Source organism: Kickxella alabastrina (assembly GCF_025024165.1).
Source record: "Kickxella alabastrina strain RSA 675 chromosome Unknown BX661scaffold_95, whole genome shotgun sequence".
Classification (NCBI taxonomy): Eukaryota; Fungi; Kickxellomycota; class Kickxellomycetes; order Kickxellales; family Kickxellaceae; genus Kickxella; species Kickxella alabastrina.
The window spans coordinates 1027-17677 of record NW_026251566.1 but is presented as its reverse complement, the minus strand read 5'-3'; the positions used below and the strand labels follow the sequence as shown (position 1 = coordinate 17677).

The 16651-nt window shown below is 48.0% G+C and overlaps 2 protein-coding genes across 2 annotated transcripts; one reads left to right on the top strand and one right to left on the bottom strand.

The window, feature by feature from the left end:
- Positions 1 to 3276: 3276 nt before the first annotated feature.
- Positions 3277 to 3519, bottom strand: BX661DRAFT_126772 (high mobility group box domain-containing protein; the record flags this gene model as incomplete). The annotated part of the gene is made up of 1 exon (XM_051532476.1): positions 3277 to 3519. A coding segment is annotated over one exon (243 nt), but the record flags the coding sequence as incomplete, so codon positions are not given.
- A 10930-nt stretch (positions 3520 to 14449) lies between these two features.
- On the top strand, positions 14450 to 16407 carry BX661DRAFT_190978 (uncharacterized protein). Its single transcript, XM_051537663.1, has one exon. The coding sequence runs from the start codon at positions 14781 to 14783 to the stop codon at positions 16290 to 16292; it is 1512 nt and encodes a 503-aa protein (XP_051388461.1). The 5' UTR covers positions 14450 to 14780; the 3' UTR covers positions 16293 to 16407.
- The last annotated feature ends 244 nt before the right edge of the window (positions 16408 to 16651 follow it).

The following is a 16651-nucleotide window of genomic DNA, read 5'->3' as shown; positions in this document are numbered from 1 at the left end:
CTTTGCCACCCTATCATTTAATACCGTCTATATTCCCTCCACGCCAATATTATTTTTACTCGCCATTCACGAAACTATTACTCATTTACTTCATTCGTCAACAGCCCCAGAGCAGACCGCAGCCACTATTGAAAAACCCCACTGCTTTTAGCGCAAACATCGCCATACACATACGCGTATCGACAGAACAGAGCGGGATATGACACGTACGTTGGCTCGCAGGAATACCACAGACAAAATAGATGCGCCAGCAATGTTTGTCGCTTGCTGTCAAGGCGACGACCTATGCGTGAGAACGCGCACAGAATCAAAACCACACTGCCAGCAGCGGCTTTTTAACAGCAAATACAGCGCTCGCCGCATATTGAACTCTCTGCTTATAACCGCGTCTATAGCCCTTGCGGCGGCACCACTTTACGGGTGCCATGCGGCGTCCTATGATTCGCAAAAACTAAGCCATTCGGACGGCCCGACCGGTCGTCTGCCCAGGGCAGCGCGAGCTGATGGCTTGTCTCGCCTGGTTCCAAGGGCCACGCAGTATTCCCAGGGCGTTTCTATGCGCTGGTCCCATGCCTCGGCCATTGCGGACCAAACCATGTATATTTTAGGCGGTAAAAAAGGATACGGGAACGCTGAGAGCGACTACGCGACACCGTGCATATCTTTGAAGCTCAGCGGAAAGTTTTCGACAAGCAATCCGCCTTGGGAATGGGTTTGTGATCACAACGGGCCGCTCGTGGCCGGTCACTCAGTGATTATAAACGACAATATTAACATGGCCATTGTATTTGGCGGAACTGTCCCTGATGAGGTCGAGAGAATTGGGCCGATGCACCTATTCAGTGCTGAGATCGGATTTTGGAGCACCCCTAATAGCCTAGACTTTCCGCAGCCGCTGGTTGGGCACTCAGCAGTCATTCAACGCTCAACAGGGGATATGCTAGTGTACGGTGGATCTTTCGATACAGATCCGTACGTTCTGTCAAATGCCACACTGGGGATGGTCACAGACACTCAGAAGCACAACTATGCGAGCATTCAGCCGAGTGTTGGATTCAGTAGCATGAAACCCTTGTCGGGAGTGTCAGACACTAGCACTGGTACCACCACCACTGAGGCTGCGAGCAAAACAAGAGCCAGCACAATAAAGGATGGATCAGCGTCGTCTTTCCAAAGCAGCACTAAAAAGGGCATTCCTGCACTGACAAATACCAGCACCACCAAAGCAACAGGTGTCGCACAGTTGGCATCAGACGATGTCGACGCCCGCGGACTGGAACTACGGGGTATTGATGACGACATCGACAACATTTTCACCTTGGATGATAATGTCAGTTCCGGTCCACTTCTCATGTCCTGGACCAATGACATGCTGCCGGCTAGCGTGTCAGGAAGAATTGGCCACACGGCCAGCATGGTGAATGATACCAATATGGTGATACTCGGCGGCAGCGATGGGAGCAGATTGGTTGGCATGGGCACTGTCTACGTGTACAATAGCTCGCACCGCATGTGGTATCAACGGACAGCCACTGGCAATGTACCAGCCAGCCGGCGCAACCACGTCGCCACGGTGGTTAACGGAACGCACATTGTGGTTCATGGCGGGGCAACAATTGATTTTGGTAAGGCATTAGGCGATGTGGCTGTCTTGGACACCGATACCTGGGTTTGGTCGGTGCCCAACGTATCCAGCGCTCCCGCCGCTCGGTTTGGACACACCGCCTCCCAGGCCGGCCCATATATGATAATGACGTTTGGCCGCATGGTGTCCAACCAAACAGAAGTGGCTTCAGGAGACTATGGACTATACTTGCTGGACACCAGTATTTGGAAGTTTGTCGCGCAGTTTGACCCCTCGCGATCGGCGCTGACAGTGAACTACAAAAGCGCAAAGCTCTCTGGTGGTACTGTCTTTGGGTTGACTGTCGCTTCGACGACCGGATTTTTGGTGATTCTAATTCTGCTATACATTTTGTGCATGCACCACTATAACAAGCACCCGCAGCTGTCGGACTCGGGTGAGAATGGCAACATGTTGCCCGCGAACGAGCTGCGGGAGCTGGGCAGACGGCTGACAGCAAGGATCGGAACTCAGCGCCAGCGCGCGGTGGCCCGCGACAAGTCGCTGCTTAGTAAACGCAATATGGAGGATTCTGAGAAACTGATCAGTTCAGGAAACCATAAAATACTGCAGCAAATGCACCTGTCGACACCGACCAGCCCAGCCTTCAGCCATACCAAGCACATACGGCTGAAAAGTGTTCCAGGTATCGATGACGACGCCAGCCGGCACATCATGTTTGATGTCAGCAGAAGCTCCAGCATCGACAAGAGCCTCTTGCTGGGCAGCCCGAATACACGCGAGAAACACACGGACCCGCAAATGAGAAACTCAAAGCTTATTCGGAGAACACATCTGGATAATGTGCAGCTTCCAACAGGTCTGCGGAACCGTGATGATCTGGATGGCGCCGATTGCGTCGAGGAAAGGGTGTCCGTGATGAGCAAGGATAATGGAGGCGGCTGGTCGCGGCCCTCCACGGCGAACAGCCGAGCCAGTCGCAAGTCTAAGCACATTTCTGCCATGCTCCCGCGCGTTGTTGGGAGCCGTTTGACACTGCCAATGGAGACCGCCAACGCGTTGGCTCGCTACCGTTTTGAAGAGCTGGAAGACGTCCCCGAGAGCCCCAGCCTGCCGCAGCTCCCTGCTCAATTCATGATGGATTCTCTTGGCAACAATGCTACCAATACTGACGGCAATGGCAATGGTAACGAAGCAACCAAAAAACTGATCCCTCCAGCCATGCCTGCCGCATATGGCGACGCTGCTTGGAACGGAAAACACGGTGCAAATGGCGGCGATTCGACTAGCTCAAGTGCTGGCTCAATGCCGGATGCTCGGGGCTCTGATGCTCAGAACCAGCACATGTCAACCTTGGTGCGAGGCTCCATTGATATCAATATGTTTTCGCAGAAAAACAAATTCTTTGTGGCCAATCCAGACGACTGACGGGTGATTTTTTGGTATTTCGAATATGTTCTGTATTTCACATCGAATTTATACATACATATATAATTTTAATACCCGAGTACTCTGTATTTTGTACGAGAATTTTTTTAATACTTGTTATAGAAAATTTTACCAGTGATAGTCAGTTTATTGTCAGAATGGTTTGGTGGATGTATATATAAAATATGAAAACTGCATAATTGAGAAGCGCGAAGTGTTTAGCTCGTAGGGGCGGGCGTCCCAGTCTGCTGAGACCCGCTGTGATACTCTCGCCGCTCGCGTGCATAACGGTCCTTGTCGCTTCTTGCCATTTTCTCCCAGGGCGCCTTCTTATTATCATCCATGACCTTCCACTGTTTGGCGATGAGCTTTGTCTGCTGGCCAATAGTCATGTCGCCGATATGTTTGGCAAGCCGTGGTCTTTCAGATGTCAAGTAGTATAGAAATGCAGACATAGGATGCTTGGGGGCATCCGGGTCCTTCTTGCTTTTCTTTCGAGCCCTTTTGGCTGGGCTGGAAGGACGAGCGCGCGTCTTTGATGAGCCTGCCTGGTTGCGATCGCCAACATTGGTGCTGTCCGCAATGTTGGCAGTGGTGGCAACAGAGTATTCTCTGATATGGTTCAAGTCGGTGTTATTTGGCTGACCCGTCAGAGCACCTCGTCTCCCGGCAGAGCCAAAGTCAGCGGCATCCAGGCCGCTGTCTAAATTTGCCAGAGAGCCAATGTCGGCAAAAGTGGCAAACGAGGCTGACTTGCTAATGTCCTTAGGAATGCCGCCACTATTTCCAAATTCACCAGAGTGAATTGCATTATCAAAGACGTTCAGCAGGCTATTTGCAGTGCTGACAAGACTGTTGTGCGAATTGCCGTTGTTATTGTTTTTGTAGCCTTGTTGCTGGTATTGTTGCTGTTGCTGTTGTTGGTATGTATTATGTTGTTGCTGCTGCTCACCAGCATTCATATAGTAAGACAACGTTGACGAGGGTCGAGGAATAACGTACTGAGCCTGGCCTTGTTGATGTTGATGTTGATGTTGATTTTGGCTTTGGTTCTGGCTCTGGTTATGTTGGTATTGGGCGGAACTGTGGTCCTTCTGATATTCGGAACCCATTAAATTAACTTCCTGCCATCTATGATCTACAAATAGATGCATAATACCATTTTAGTGTTACGTGAAAAAATTGGATGTGTGCACAGTCAACCGTTTGTTTATTTTGGGGGGCTCACTAATGTATACCTTGCTTGTCAAAGTCATCGCCAAATGCCCTGCCGCCTGTGTTGTTATCTGGCATGTAAGGTGTGTTACGCCCGACTGTCCGCGCATAGTGCTGACCAGCGGGTCCAGACGAAGCATCCAGCGTAGACAGCGATGAATCGAATTGGAAGTTGTCCGACATGTTGACCGCCATTGCTCGAGAGGAGCCATATGCAATGTCTTCGTGCGGGGGTTGTGAAAACGATGCCACTGGCGTGTGGCGACCATAAAAATGACCTTGACTAGCACTAGGCGCGAGTTGTGAGAACTGCGTATGAGAAGGCATTTGTAAGCCCGCGTTGGGGTAATGTTGCTGCGAGAACCCTGCCCCAAACGTACTGGGAGATTGCATGTGCGCATTTTGATCATTTGAAAGCATTCCGACGTCCAATACATCCAGAGATGACTGGTGGTGAGAAGCGTGTGTATGTGGTGGCGGGTGCGGCTGATGTGCAAGGCTCATGTTGAGATGCTGCTGGTTAAGCTGCTGCTGAAGCTTGAGGCTGAGCTCTGCTCGCCGAGCGTTGTATTCCTCGCGGAGCTGCTTGGCGTCTGCCCGGTACTTTTCCTTTTCCTCTTCGGCAAGGCTAGCCCACTCGCGGGCCAAAATAGTGCTCTGCTGGGTCGTATTTAGGTCTGGGTGCGTTTGCCTGAGCTGTACGCGCCGCTCAGCGGAATACAGCAGAAACGAGTTCATTGGCTTCTTGAGGGGCGCAACATAGTCGATGGGCTGTCTGATCCGCAGCCAGTTGCCCCCTTGGTGGGGCATTGGTGGCACCTGCATACGGTCGTCGTAAATTATGCACTGTTCTCCCATCCCAGGCATGCCAAACGCCATGTTGTACGGACGCATCTGTGACACTAGAGAGCTACTTGGATGCGCGTGGCTACCTTGTTGAGAGTGCATTTGGATGTTTTCCGCTAAAGGCAGCGAGCTCATCTGGGACATCATCGGGCTGGACATAAATCCGCCAGCGTTGTGGCCGATTGGGCCATGCATTCCTGATGGCGCATGCATACTTTCTGAAGGAAGCGTTGGGTACGACATGCCATGGTACGAGGCAGCAGCAATGTTGTCATCAAAACCACTGTTTCCACTGACGCCAACTGCGTCTCCGGGTGCGAGCGAAGCCGGTCTGATAAACGAGAACGGGGCTATAGGTCGGCTTGGGTCAAATCCCAGCAGATGGTTGCTGCTAGCTATGCCAGGCCCGGTTATACGCGACACAGACATTGATGTGGAGTGCTGCGCGGAGTTGGTTGTATCTGGAGCAGGAGAGTTAAATGCAGACATTTCAAACAAGTGTGAAGCTTGTGCAAATGTACCCTTTTTGTCGGCAGAGTGGCCTACCTGCTCTGTCTGGCATAGCTGTTGTCGTTGTCGTTGTTGTTGCTGATTCTGATGCTGATGCTGATGCTGCTGTGGTTGATCGTTGTAAGCTTGTCGCTGTGCCTGCTGTTGTTGATATTGTTGCGACTGCGTCTGTGTTTGAGGCTGAGGCTGTGTTGTTTGGGGTGGACCAAATGACTGGAACGGAGACATCAGGTTGTTAAGTGGAGGAAAATTGTCCATGTCAGGAATAAAGTGGAGAGATTGATAAAGGTGCGGAGAAAGAAAATCCTGGGCGCGGGCGGTTATTGCTAGCCTATTAGTATCTAACATACCATCACTAACATCATTTTGGGTGGTGGTTGTGTTGCCAAGGGCGGTTTTCAAGTCGGGGCTCTTTGCAGGGAACAAGTCGCTATATTCAGCGTCAGCTGCAGATGTGGCAACCAAGGTGGTAGCAGCAATTAGCGAGGCAGCAGCAAGGGTGCCCCCATTGCACGGTTGAATGGGCATTTGTGGTGGGGAAATGGGGTTGTTGCATTGGCTATCGGCCATTGCAGCTTTTTGTGGCAGCATATTCTCTGTGGGCGTGGCATGCAAGTCAGAATTGTCAGTGGCGACATGGTGGCTTGGTATGAAGGCAGGATTCCATTGACCTTCAATGTTGGTCATCTCAAACATTGAGCGTTGCGCGGCCACTGCTCCTGGCAAAGAAAATATGTTAGCCTCATGTAGAGTGCTGATGTAAGAGGACATTGTAGTAGCGCTAACCAAAGAGGAAGAAGGGGTAAATGCTGCAGTGGATGATGTCGCCGACATTTTGTTGAATGCAGCTGTTGGCATGGGCGTTATAGTGAGGTCTGTAGAAACAAATTTGGGCGGCAGAAAAAGTCCCACTTTCCCGCCAAACAAGTCCGAGTCAACATTGATATTTGGCCAAAGAGAAGAATCGCCATCATACGCTACATATTTTAAATGCGAGTAAAATGTAAGTAAATTAAGTTTTGCCTTTCACCAATGAACCATGCAACTTGTAAGCCAGTCGTCAATCAGTTATCAATTTGTGAATTTATGAACAGCGCATATCGACATGTTGGCATGTTTAAATTCTGACTAGGATATTTGATTCCTGTTATGCCCAATGTCTTTGAGGCTGTCCATAAAGCAACCAGCCGCTAATTAATATATGTTTATAATGCTAGAATAGTGCCAAGAAGCGTAAACTATTAATTACTATACTTACCTGTAATGTTGGTGTGGTTATCAGAACAATTATCTTGCCGATAAAGCTGTGCTGCTGCTTGTAGGTACTATTTGTTGAAATAAAATAAAAAATATAATCGATTTTTACCCCTGGTCTTTTAAATTATTAATGCGGACAATAAGCAATGAACAACACACTAGTCACTCGTTGCATCACACGTATACATTGTTCCAAGGCTTTATAATCAAACAAATATACACTTACACGTTCGCTGAAATCAGGAAACGACAGGTTGTCTCCGGTTGGTATAATGTTGAGAGAATCAGATAATGCTTGATTTGAGCCGAATGCGCTGTTTGAGCCTGCATTTTCGCGCTCAAAAAACTGTGCTAGCGGCAAAGACTCGGTATTAATATCCAAGTTGTGCGTGTATAGCTTTTGCTTGATAGGCGTTTTGCAGGTTTCTTGTTTGTTTGGGTCCTGTGTCAAATTTTCCATCTGCAAAGGCCCCTGATTTATTGTATTGAAGCTGCGCCAGTCTTCGGTGTTTGAAAACATTGAATCTGTCTATAAGAGTATGTTAATATGTGAGCACTAAGCGGTATTAATATTAGACGTGTGGGTTAAAAAGATTAGCACAAAAATGTTATGCTTATTTATATGGCGTATTTGTGATTCATAAGTGCCGCAAGGGTCGTATCAGATATAGCACTATTCAAAACAAGCGCATACTATATTTATGCTTTATCATTTTAAGATAAAGAGCAATCGTAGAGGTTGGCTGCGGGATATCGTCTGACTACTAATGCGTAATGGTCATCCCTTTGTCAATTGTCACAAAGGAGCGCATAAGGCAGTTTGCGCATTCAAAACAACCGATATAAGAATGCCACCCGAATGACACCCCTTGTGATGGGTGGGGAGTAGCGGAAACCAAGAAATCATGTTACAAAGTGTCCACTGGTTTGAACAAACAAAAAACGTACACCAGGTATGACAAAACAACAGTTGATTGCTATCGGGATTTTTGTTGGTATTTCTATTTAGAGTATAAATATTAGTATATTTCAAAGAGAAAAGTAGGCAAAAACATTACACATCACCATTATGCATTCAGCTCGCTATTAAAAGTGCTATGCAATATTAAAATGGGCATGTCTGCCACTGAAAAATATGTCGCAAGGAGTTTGTTTTTTTCCAGCAGATAATGCGTTTTTTGTACAAAACATTCGAATAGTGTTGCATATTAGTTATGCAGACCTTCTGCTTCAGACACAACCACGCATGTGAATTCTTATAAATAACTTTGCCGCCTTATTTTGGTATTTAAGTATAGCCTTTTTTAGCCAATATTGTTTTGTTTTATTTGCCATATGCGGGAATAAAAGTGTATATAGTAAATATAGCGCTAAATTCTTAATATTCATTTTTCAATTGATTTTAAACATCATTAGTATTTTCACTGTGGTAACAGTGTCTAAGAGATAGTGAAAATAATATTTTTCTGCACTTTTTTTGGAAATAAATTTCAGTTGAAAAAGCTTTTTGTTTCAAACGCTGTAACAGCAATTACATCAGCCTTGTTTTGATGCTCTAAAAGAGGCGCATTGAACAAATTTAGATGCATAATGGTGGGCTTGTAACAAAAAAGTGTTTTACTCACCCCACACTCTTTAAAAATTTAATTAACTTTAAGCGGACAAATGGAAATTGGCTGTTAAATGCCCTGGGAGTTTTGCACCAGCATTAGTTTATTTGTAGCATAAAGTTTTTGTTTGCCCAAAAACAACTCGCACGGACTAATCGTGTAGATACTATTGGTGACAATTGAAAAAGTGTCGTGATGTTATTGCTTTTTTGTTCGATGCTGTAAGCAGTGGAAAACCATTTCGTGGCGCTTGCAATTTTCTATGCCGCAGTTTCATTGGATGGCCGGATTGGTAGCCACAATGTCATGAATATAATCAATATATACAAATTGTTGTGCACATAAATACTTACTTTAAAAGAAGCAATTACAAATTTTAACTCCATAAAGGCGTTACGGCTTGTGACTAAAAATTTATATTATTAAAGCAAGGCAATGCCACGAAATTGACATTGCTCATGATTATTTAAAAAGGGAAACCCCATCTGGGCAGCAGATACCATGGTCGGAATGCTCACTACGCAATGGTTTGTTTTTTATGGATAGATGCACATTTCACAGTAAGTTCAGACCGAGTTTCCTGCGTTCCCGGAATTTACTGCTACACCGGGAATAAAAAAGAAAAATTGCCACAGTTGCAATCAAAAAAGATGCCGATAATTAAAGCGCCGCCTGTGTCTTGGATTAAATTGGCAGTAAGCATTCTAAACTCAGCATGCGGCAGGCAAAGAAAAAAGGTTCAAAGCCATGGCACACGGCATAAGAAAACAAGCTGCAGCCCAAAAAAAAGAAAGAAGGCTGAAACATAATGCACAGATATTTTTTGATTTGGAGGTTTCGTCCGATCAGTCAAATCAAATCATGAAATCGTATCCGCGTCTTTTCCTACTTCCCCCCAGTCCGGCGTGCCAGAAACCGCAAGTTGCTTCCCAGCGTGGCTGTACTTGCAAAGTTTTGAAATTTTGCAGGTTTGTCTTTGCTCATCTTGCGAAATTCAAAGTATTTTTTCCTTAGTATTTTAACACCCACTATCTTTTAAAAAGGGCTGAAATATTTCCCCGCGCTTATAGTAGTATTAACAATGTCCGACGACGAATCGCAGCAGCTCGCACCTTCTCTCCAGAATGTTATTGACCAGAAATCGCTTCAGTGGGTTTTTGTTGGTGGCAAAGGAGGTGTTGGCAAAACCACAACCAGGTACATTATCATAATAAAAGCAGCAGCAACATCAAAAATCGCAAAACAGGCGTGAATAATTTGCTAAGCACATTTAAATGCTAGACACTTGGCGCTAACCTAAAAAAACACGCCAACGTTATGGCAAATGATGCGCACTCTCTGTAGCTCTTCGCTGGCAATCCAAATGGCGGCAGCGCGTGAAAGCGTTCTGCTTATTTCGACGGACCCGGCGCACAACCTTTCTGATGCATTTGGGCAAAAGTTTGGCAAGAACCCAACGCTGGTGAGTGGGTTCAACAATCTGTACTGCATGGAGATTGACCCGACGAGCAGCATTCAGGAGATGATTGATGGCGCAGACAACAGCGCAGTGAACTCAATAATGCAGGATCTTGCTTTTGCGATTCCGGGCGTCGACGAGGCCATGGGGTTTGCCGAGGTCATGAAGCTCGTCAAGTCAATGGAGTACTCGGTGATTATCTTCGACACGGCGCCCACTGGACACACGCTGCGGTTCCTCTCGTTCCCCACGGTGTTAGAAAAGGCACTGTCCAAGGTATCGCAGCTTTCGGGCAGATTCGGCCCGATGATGCAGCAGATGTCGGGAATGATGGGCGCGGGCACCAACCATGAGGATCTTTTCTCAAAGCTTGAGGACATGCGGGCGGTCATCAGAGAGGTCAACAGTCAGTTCCAGGACCCTGACAAGACCACGTTTGTGTGCGTGTGCATCTCCGAGTTCCTTTCCCTTTACGAGACAGAACGCCTGGTGCAGGAGCTGACCAGCGGCAACATTGACACTCACAATATTGTGGTCAACCAGCTGCTGTTCCCATCAAAAGAGTCCAACTGCGATCAATGCAAGGTGCGGCACAAGATGCAGCAAAAGTATCTTGATCAGATATTCGACCTCTACGAGGACTTCCATGTTACGCTGCTGCCGCTGCTGACAACTGAAGTTCGTGGCGTCGAAAAGCTCAAGTCGTTCTCGCGGCTGCTGCTCGAGCCTTTCCAGCCACCCAAGTGAGCCATGCAACACGATTTTTTGAAGTTTAATTAATAATTTTCAGGCTTTAATTTAGGCATTCATGAGGAAAACAAAGTATCCAGATATTTGCATGAGAAAATGCAGGTGTGGAAGCGGTGGGCATTTTTGTTTGCAGCCGCTTCTTTCGGCTGAAAGGGGGCAGTATCACAACATTTGTGTTTTAGTGTGATGTTTTGATGATGTCAGAATCCCTGAAACAGTGTGCGAGAAAAATGAACCAGAGACCAATACACATTTATCAATGTTGCCTAGCTTCAAATTGTTTGGACCGGACACAAAAACTTGGGCCCAATCTTTTTTCTGTAATTTCGTGGAGGCCTGTCAGCCAAACAAAAAAGGTCTGGTAAATTATGTGTATTTTTGCTTGTCCAATTGCAACTGCAACAGCCCTTTTTCAATTGACTCGCCAAGTGGGTGCATGATATATGACGTAATTTCGGTTATAAATTTTTAATTTGTTGAGGAAAATCATCAAAGTCTTTGTGCCTCCAGCAAAAAACTATATATAACAGCCGCGGTCGGCCCTAAAAGTGTGCTTAGCTTGACTTTTATCCATTTTTATATTCATTTCTAACGAAAGATTTTACAGCTGCTAGTCGGCCACTCCGCATTTTTCTCCAGTTATTTAATTTTATTTTTTGTGACAAAATAACTGAACTACTCAATAGTTCTAACAGAAACGACAGACAGGGCTTTTAGCGCATACTACAGAGCACTTGTTTTTTTGCAATGAAACACCCCGCCTAGGCACCAACTTTTTAACAGTCACAAACATAAACACACACTCGTTTCATTCCATCTTTTTCCTCTTCAAACGTCCTTTGCATTTATTTGGCAGCAATTAAGAACCCAAATCCCAACTTAAAACGAGCTATTCGCAGCTTGAAAACTTGACGGACGCAGTCAAAATATTTCCTCTTTTTCCTAATGCAATCATCTATGTTCCGGATAACCTTGTCTGGTCACCACGTCACTGCCGCCGGCAGCCTGTGTGGCAGCAGAGGCGGCCATCTCCCTCTCCCTCTGACTTGGACTTCTCGTCTAAATACACACGCGCAGATGCTCCCAGCTCGCCGCTCACTGAGCACAGGCAAAGGTGACGTAGTCGGGGCGGTGGCTGGCTGCCCGCCAAGTCCAGCACAAGCAATGAGCGCAGCCACCTCACCAGCTGGTACTGTGAAATTGGCAGCAGCTGAGACTCCTCGCCGACTGGTCACTTCTGCCCGAGTCCCTGCTGATGGGTATATAAGGCCCGCACTGTACGATGAGAGTACGCCAATTCCTCGATGCGAGTCGTACTCGGCGAGCTATCACATGGACTGCTTCCCCTGGCTGTTGAGCGCCGAACGCCAGCGCGTGCCCATGTGCGACCTCGAAACTACCGGAGCTGCCGCCGGTAGCAGCGGCAGTAGTATTGTGAAGTGGCTACCCCTGGCTGCTCGTCGCAGGCTGGCGCATGCGCTTAACCTGCGCATTGCTGAGCGCGCATTGGGCTTGCACGCGATGGACTCGGTGTGCGCAGGCGCAGCAATGGCGCTGCCCGGTATCGCGCGGCTGCTGTCCAGCGCGTCCAGCAGCGCGACTCCCGAGGATACGGCGGCATCGCTGGCGCATGTCTTCTCGGCACCGCTGCTGGCGCGCTACACCAGCGATCTCGACCGCTTGCGCAACGACAACGTGCGGCTGGCGCTGGAGGTCTACTGCGTTAATAGCACGCGCATCCACCAGATCCGCACGCAGACTGGGCCTGCTGAGGCATTTGCCGCGCTGGCTTTGCTACAATCGTCGGCGTCATCGCCACCGTCGTGCTTGAATGGCTTGCGCGCGGGGCTGGTGCGCCAGGGCTACCGCTTCTCCAATGTGCTTGGCGCGTCTTACGCAACGCCAGTTTCGGGAAGCAGCAGCAGTGGCCAGTCACATTTGGAACCGGTCCCCTGGGCGAGCGGCGTGTGGGCAGCAGCGCAGGGCAAGGCCGACGATGTGCGTGTGCGCGTCGACGTCGAGCTGAACGTCGACATGCGCTATCGGCTGATCGGCCGCCACTCGGGGCCCTCCGGGTACGACCGGCACAACGGCACAACACAGGTCATTGTCGACGATGATGCCACGCGCAACCTGATCCTCACCCTAGAGTCGGCGCCGACCAGCACAGCATCGCATGGCAATGACGCTGGTGTGTTTGAGTGGCGTGTCGCCGATATCGACTACCTGCTATCTAGCGAGAAGCGCATCAAGAGCGAGTTTGAAGAAGCTCGTAGCTTTTAAAGCATGCATGATTTCCATTTAATCAATTTCGGTTTAATCATTATAATACTGGTTTGATCAAGCCGGCCGATATATACATTGACATATGCAACTGCCTAATATCCGGTCGGACATTACTGGCACACACAATAGTTGCTTTATTTTTTGGGCGTATTGCATATTCTGGGTCACACGCGATGGATGATGCGTTTATGCGTGCAGTGCATGAGTGTATGTTTATTTGCTGGTGAAAGTCAGTCAGCAGGACATGCTCGATTAATAGCCTTTCAAGGAATTATTTCGTTTACAATTTTTTTGGACAATCATGTACATTTTTGATTTGCGCCTTTTTTTCTGACAAACTGTGTCCGCATCTCGGTGTTGTTTCATGTTTCTGATGGTTGCTTTCCTTTTGCATACGAGGTTGATCGTGCGGAAAATGGTACTTTTTAGGCTCAATACGGACAAACAGACAAAGGGGGTGGCAACAAAGAATATAACGGTCGGACCGTGCGTTTTTTATATTTATATGTAAAATTAATAAGCCCAAAAAACCAAATTCTGTAAAACTTTTTCAAACATTTTATTGTTTCCGTGGACACGGAGCTTGCAAATAGCAAATGGAAACGCAGATAATCTAGCTGCGTCGTATAAAAATGACCGAATTGTAAATATCATTTAGACAGCGGTAAAAGCAGTGGCAGCGGCAGCGGCAAGCGGCTGGTCAATCTTTATTTTATTTACTTGCCTATTTTCATTGACGTGCGCTGCACATGCCAGCAATTTTGTCCATGTGAGGCCCAGTGCTCAGACATTTAACAAAAAAAATCCAAAATTGTACAATATTCCAGCCTCTCTTTTTACAATGTAAAATGTCGATCGATTTGGCTGGTGCACGAGTTGAGGCTCTTAGGATTTACAATCCGCGTGCGCTACACTTGCTATTTAGCTTTATGAGATAGCAAAGCAACTTTTTGTTAGCTTTAGTATGACCTTTATACTGGATCTGTGGGTAAATTTTCCCATATCATTTTTATTTACTTCAACTTTATGGAGGATGTACAAGCGGAAAAGAAATCAGCAGGCGCATGTGCTTTTTATTTATTTATCTTTATTCGCACAGGGAGAGTCAGAAGGTTGGAGATTTTCGTGATAGATTCGTGTCTGTATTCTACCTTCAACATTGCGAGTGGCCATTTCATAAAATAAAAAACGTCGTCTGTGCTTTTTTTGTATTTGTGGCAAGGACCAGCCATGGGTAAAATTTTGATAATAGATAACGGCAAAACAGGTATTATTGGGACGCAGTGCTGTTTCTTCTGAGATAGTGTTTGAAGCACTGCCCGTCAATGTAAATTGGAACGGGAGATTCACGCGACTGCCTTACCTGGCATCGGTGTTTTGTCCGAAATTAGAAAGTGTGCGAATTCCGCTTTATTTTCTCTACACTTTTATTCTGGCCTCGCATCTCTGCTCCCACGCATTCCACACTCAAACGACGGCGCCGACGGAGGAAAAGGGAGTGAAAAAAGGAAGGTGATAATATGCACATGTCTGCTTTTGTCATTATGCCTGTGCTTTTGCATCCACAACCCTCTGACGTTTTCATACATCCTCACTGGCTATTATCCCCCCTCTACAACCAACAGACGACCTCTCTGTTCCTGGTATAAAAAAGGCAACGGCCGCATGCCTCATTCAATTAATCCAGACCAACACTGTATCTCAAACACATAATAATATCTTTTCGCTTCAGGTCCAGACCTTTTTTCTTTCTTGATATCTCAAACAACATTTTTTATTGTTCTTTTATTTTTCTTCCTTGCTACTTTTATCTGTAATTTTTCCTGTAACCACCATGTCCAAGTCTGACGAAGTTTTTGTTGGAGCCATCGACCAGGGTACCTCATCGACCCGCTTCCTGATTTTCGACGTCAAGGGCCAGATTGTCGCTAGCCACCAGTGCGAGTATCAGAACCACTACGCCAAGGCCGGTTGGGTCGAGAAGGACCCAATCGAGATCCTTGACTCTGTCGAGACCGCCGTTGCCGGCGCCTGCCGTCGCTTCAACTCCCTCGGCTACAATGCCAGCCAGATCAAGTCTGTCGGCATCACCAACCAGCGCGAGACTACCGTAGCCTTTGACAGCGTGACCGGTCTTCCTCTGACCAACGCAATCATCTGGAACGACGTGCGCACCAAGGATCTCGTCCACAGACTCATCGACGAGGCCGGCTCCGCATCCCGCTTTGCGACGATCAACGGCCTGCCTATCACCACATACTTTAGCGCGGTCAAGATGCGCTGGATGCTTGAGAACGTGCCCGAGGTCAAGGCTGCGCGCGAGAGGGGCACCCTGCGTTTCGGCACGATCGACACATGGCTGATTTACAAGCTGACCGGCAGCTTTGTCACCGATGTCACTAATGCGAGCCGCACAATGCTCATGGACATTAAGGAGTTCAAGTGGAGCGCCGAGTGCCTGGAGTTCTTTGATATCAAGGAGTCGGAGCTGCCCGAGATTCGCTCGTCCGCTGAGGTTTACGGCACCATCACCGAGGGTCGCTTGGAGGGCATCCCTATTGCCGGATGCCTGGGCGACCAGCAGGCGGCCATGGTTGGTCAGTCGTGCTTTGAGGCTGGTGAGGCCAAGAACACCTACGGCACTGGTTGCTTCATGCTGTTCAACACCGGGTCTGAGCCTATTTTCTCAAAGAACGGGCTGCTGACCACTGTCGGATACAAGCTTGGCCCTAACGCCGAGCCCAAGTACGCCCTCGAGGGATCTGTCGCCGTTGCTGGCTCGGCCATCCAGTGGCTGCGCGACAAAATTGGACTCATCTTCTCTGCCTCCGAGATTGGATTCCTCGCTGACTCTGTCGAAGACAACGGCGGCGTCTACTTTGTCACTGCCTTCTCCGGACTCTTTGCCCCCTACTGGCGCGACGACGCTCGTGGTTGCATTGTCGGTCTGACCCAGTACGCCACCCGTGGCCACATTGCCCGCGCCACCCTTGAGTCCGTCTGCTACCAGACCCAGGCCATCCTGGATGCCATGCGCAAGGACAGTGGCACTGAGCTGCGCCGCCTGCGTGTCGACGGCGGTATGACCAACTCGGAGCAGGCCATGCAGATCCAGGCAGATATCCTGGGCATCGAGGTTGTGCGCCCGGAGATGCGCGAAACCACCGCTTTGGGTGCTGCCCTGGCTGCTGGTCTCGGCGTTGGTATTTGGAAGGACGAGGCAGAGCTGCGCCAGATTGCTCAGTCCAATGTGTCCGCTTTCTGGTCGCGCATCACGGATGAGAAGCGCACAGAGATGCTGGCCGGCTGGGACAAGGCTGTCAAGCGCAGCTTGGACTGGGCTTAATATGTGAATTGCCACACCACTTCGTTTTTTCTGATTTTATATTTTCTTTTTCACCTTTCTACTTTATCTGTATTAAAATATTATTATGATAATATTATAACATCTTGCTACAAAGCTTTCAAAAATGGTTTTTTATTTACATAAAAGAAGTTTAGATGATGCATGTGTTACTTTGTAATAATGTCAGAACTCAGTGAATATAATGCTGTGCCTCGACAAACTCGCTCTTGATGCGCTTCTCGCTAGATAGCAGGTAGTCGATATCGGCGACACGCCACTCAAACACCCCAGCGCCATTGCCATGCGATGCTGTGCTGGTCGGCGCCGACTCTAGGGTGAGGATCAGGTTGCGCGTGGCA

Excerpts from the sequence above, each read along its gene's own strand:
- BX661DRAFT_190978 (XM_051537663.1), top strand. The coding sequence starts at position 14,781 with ATGTCCAAGTCTGACGAAGTTTTTGTTGGAGCCATCGACCAGGGTACC.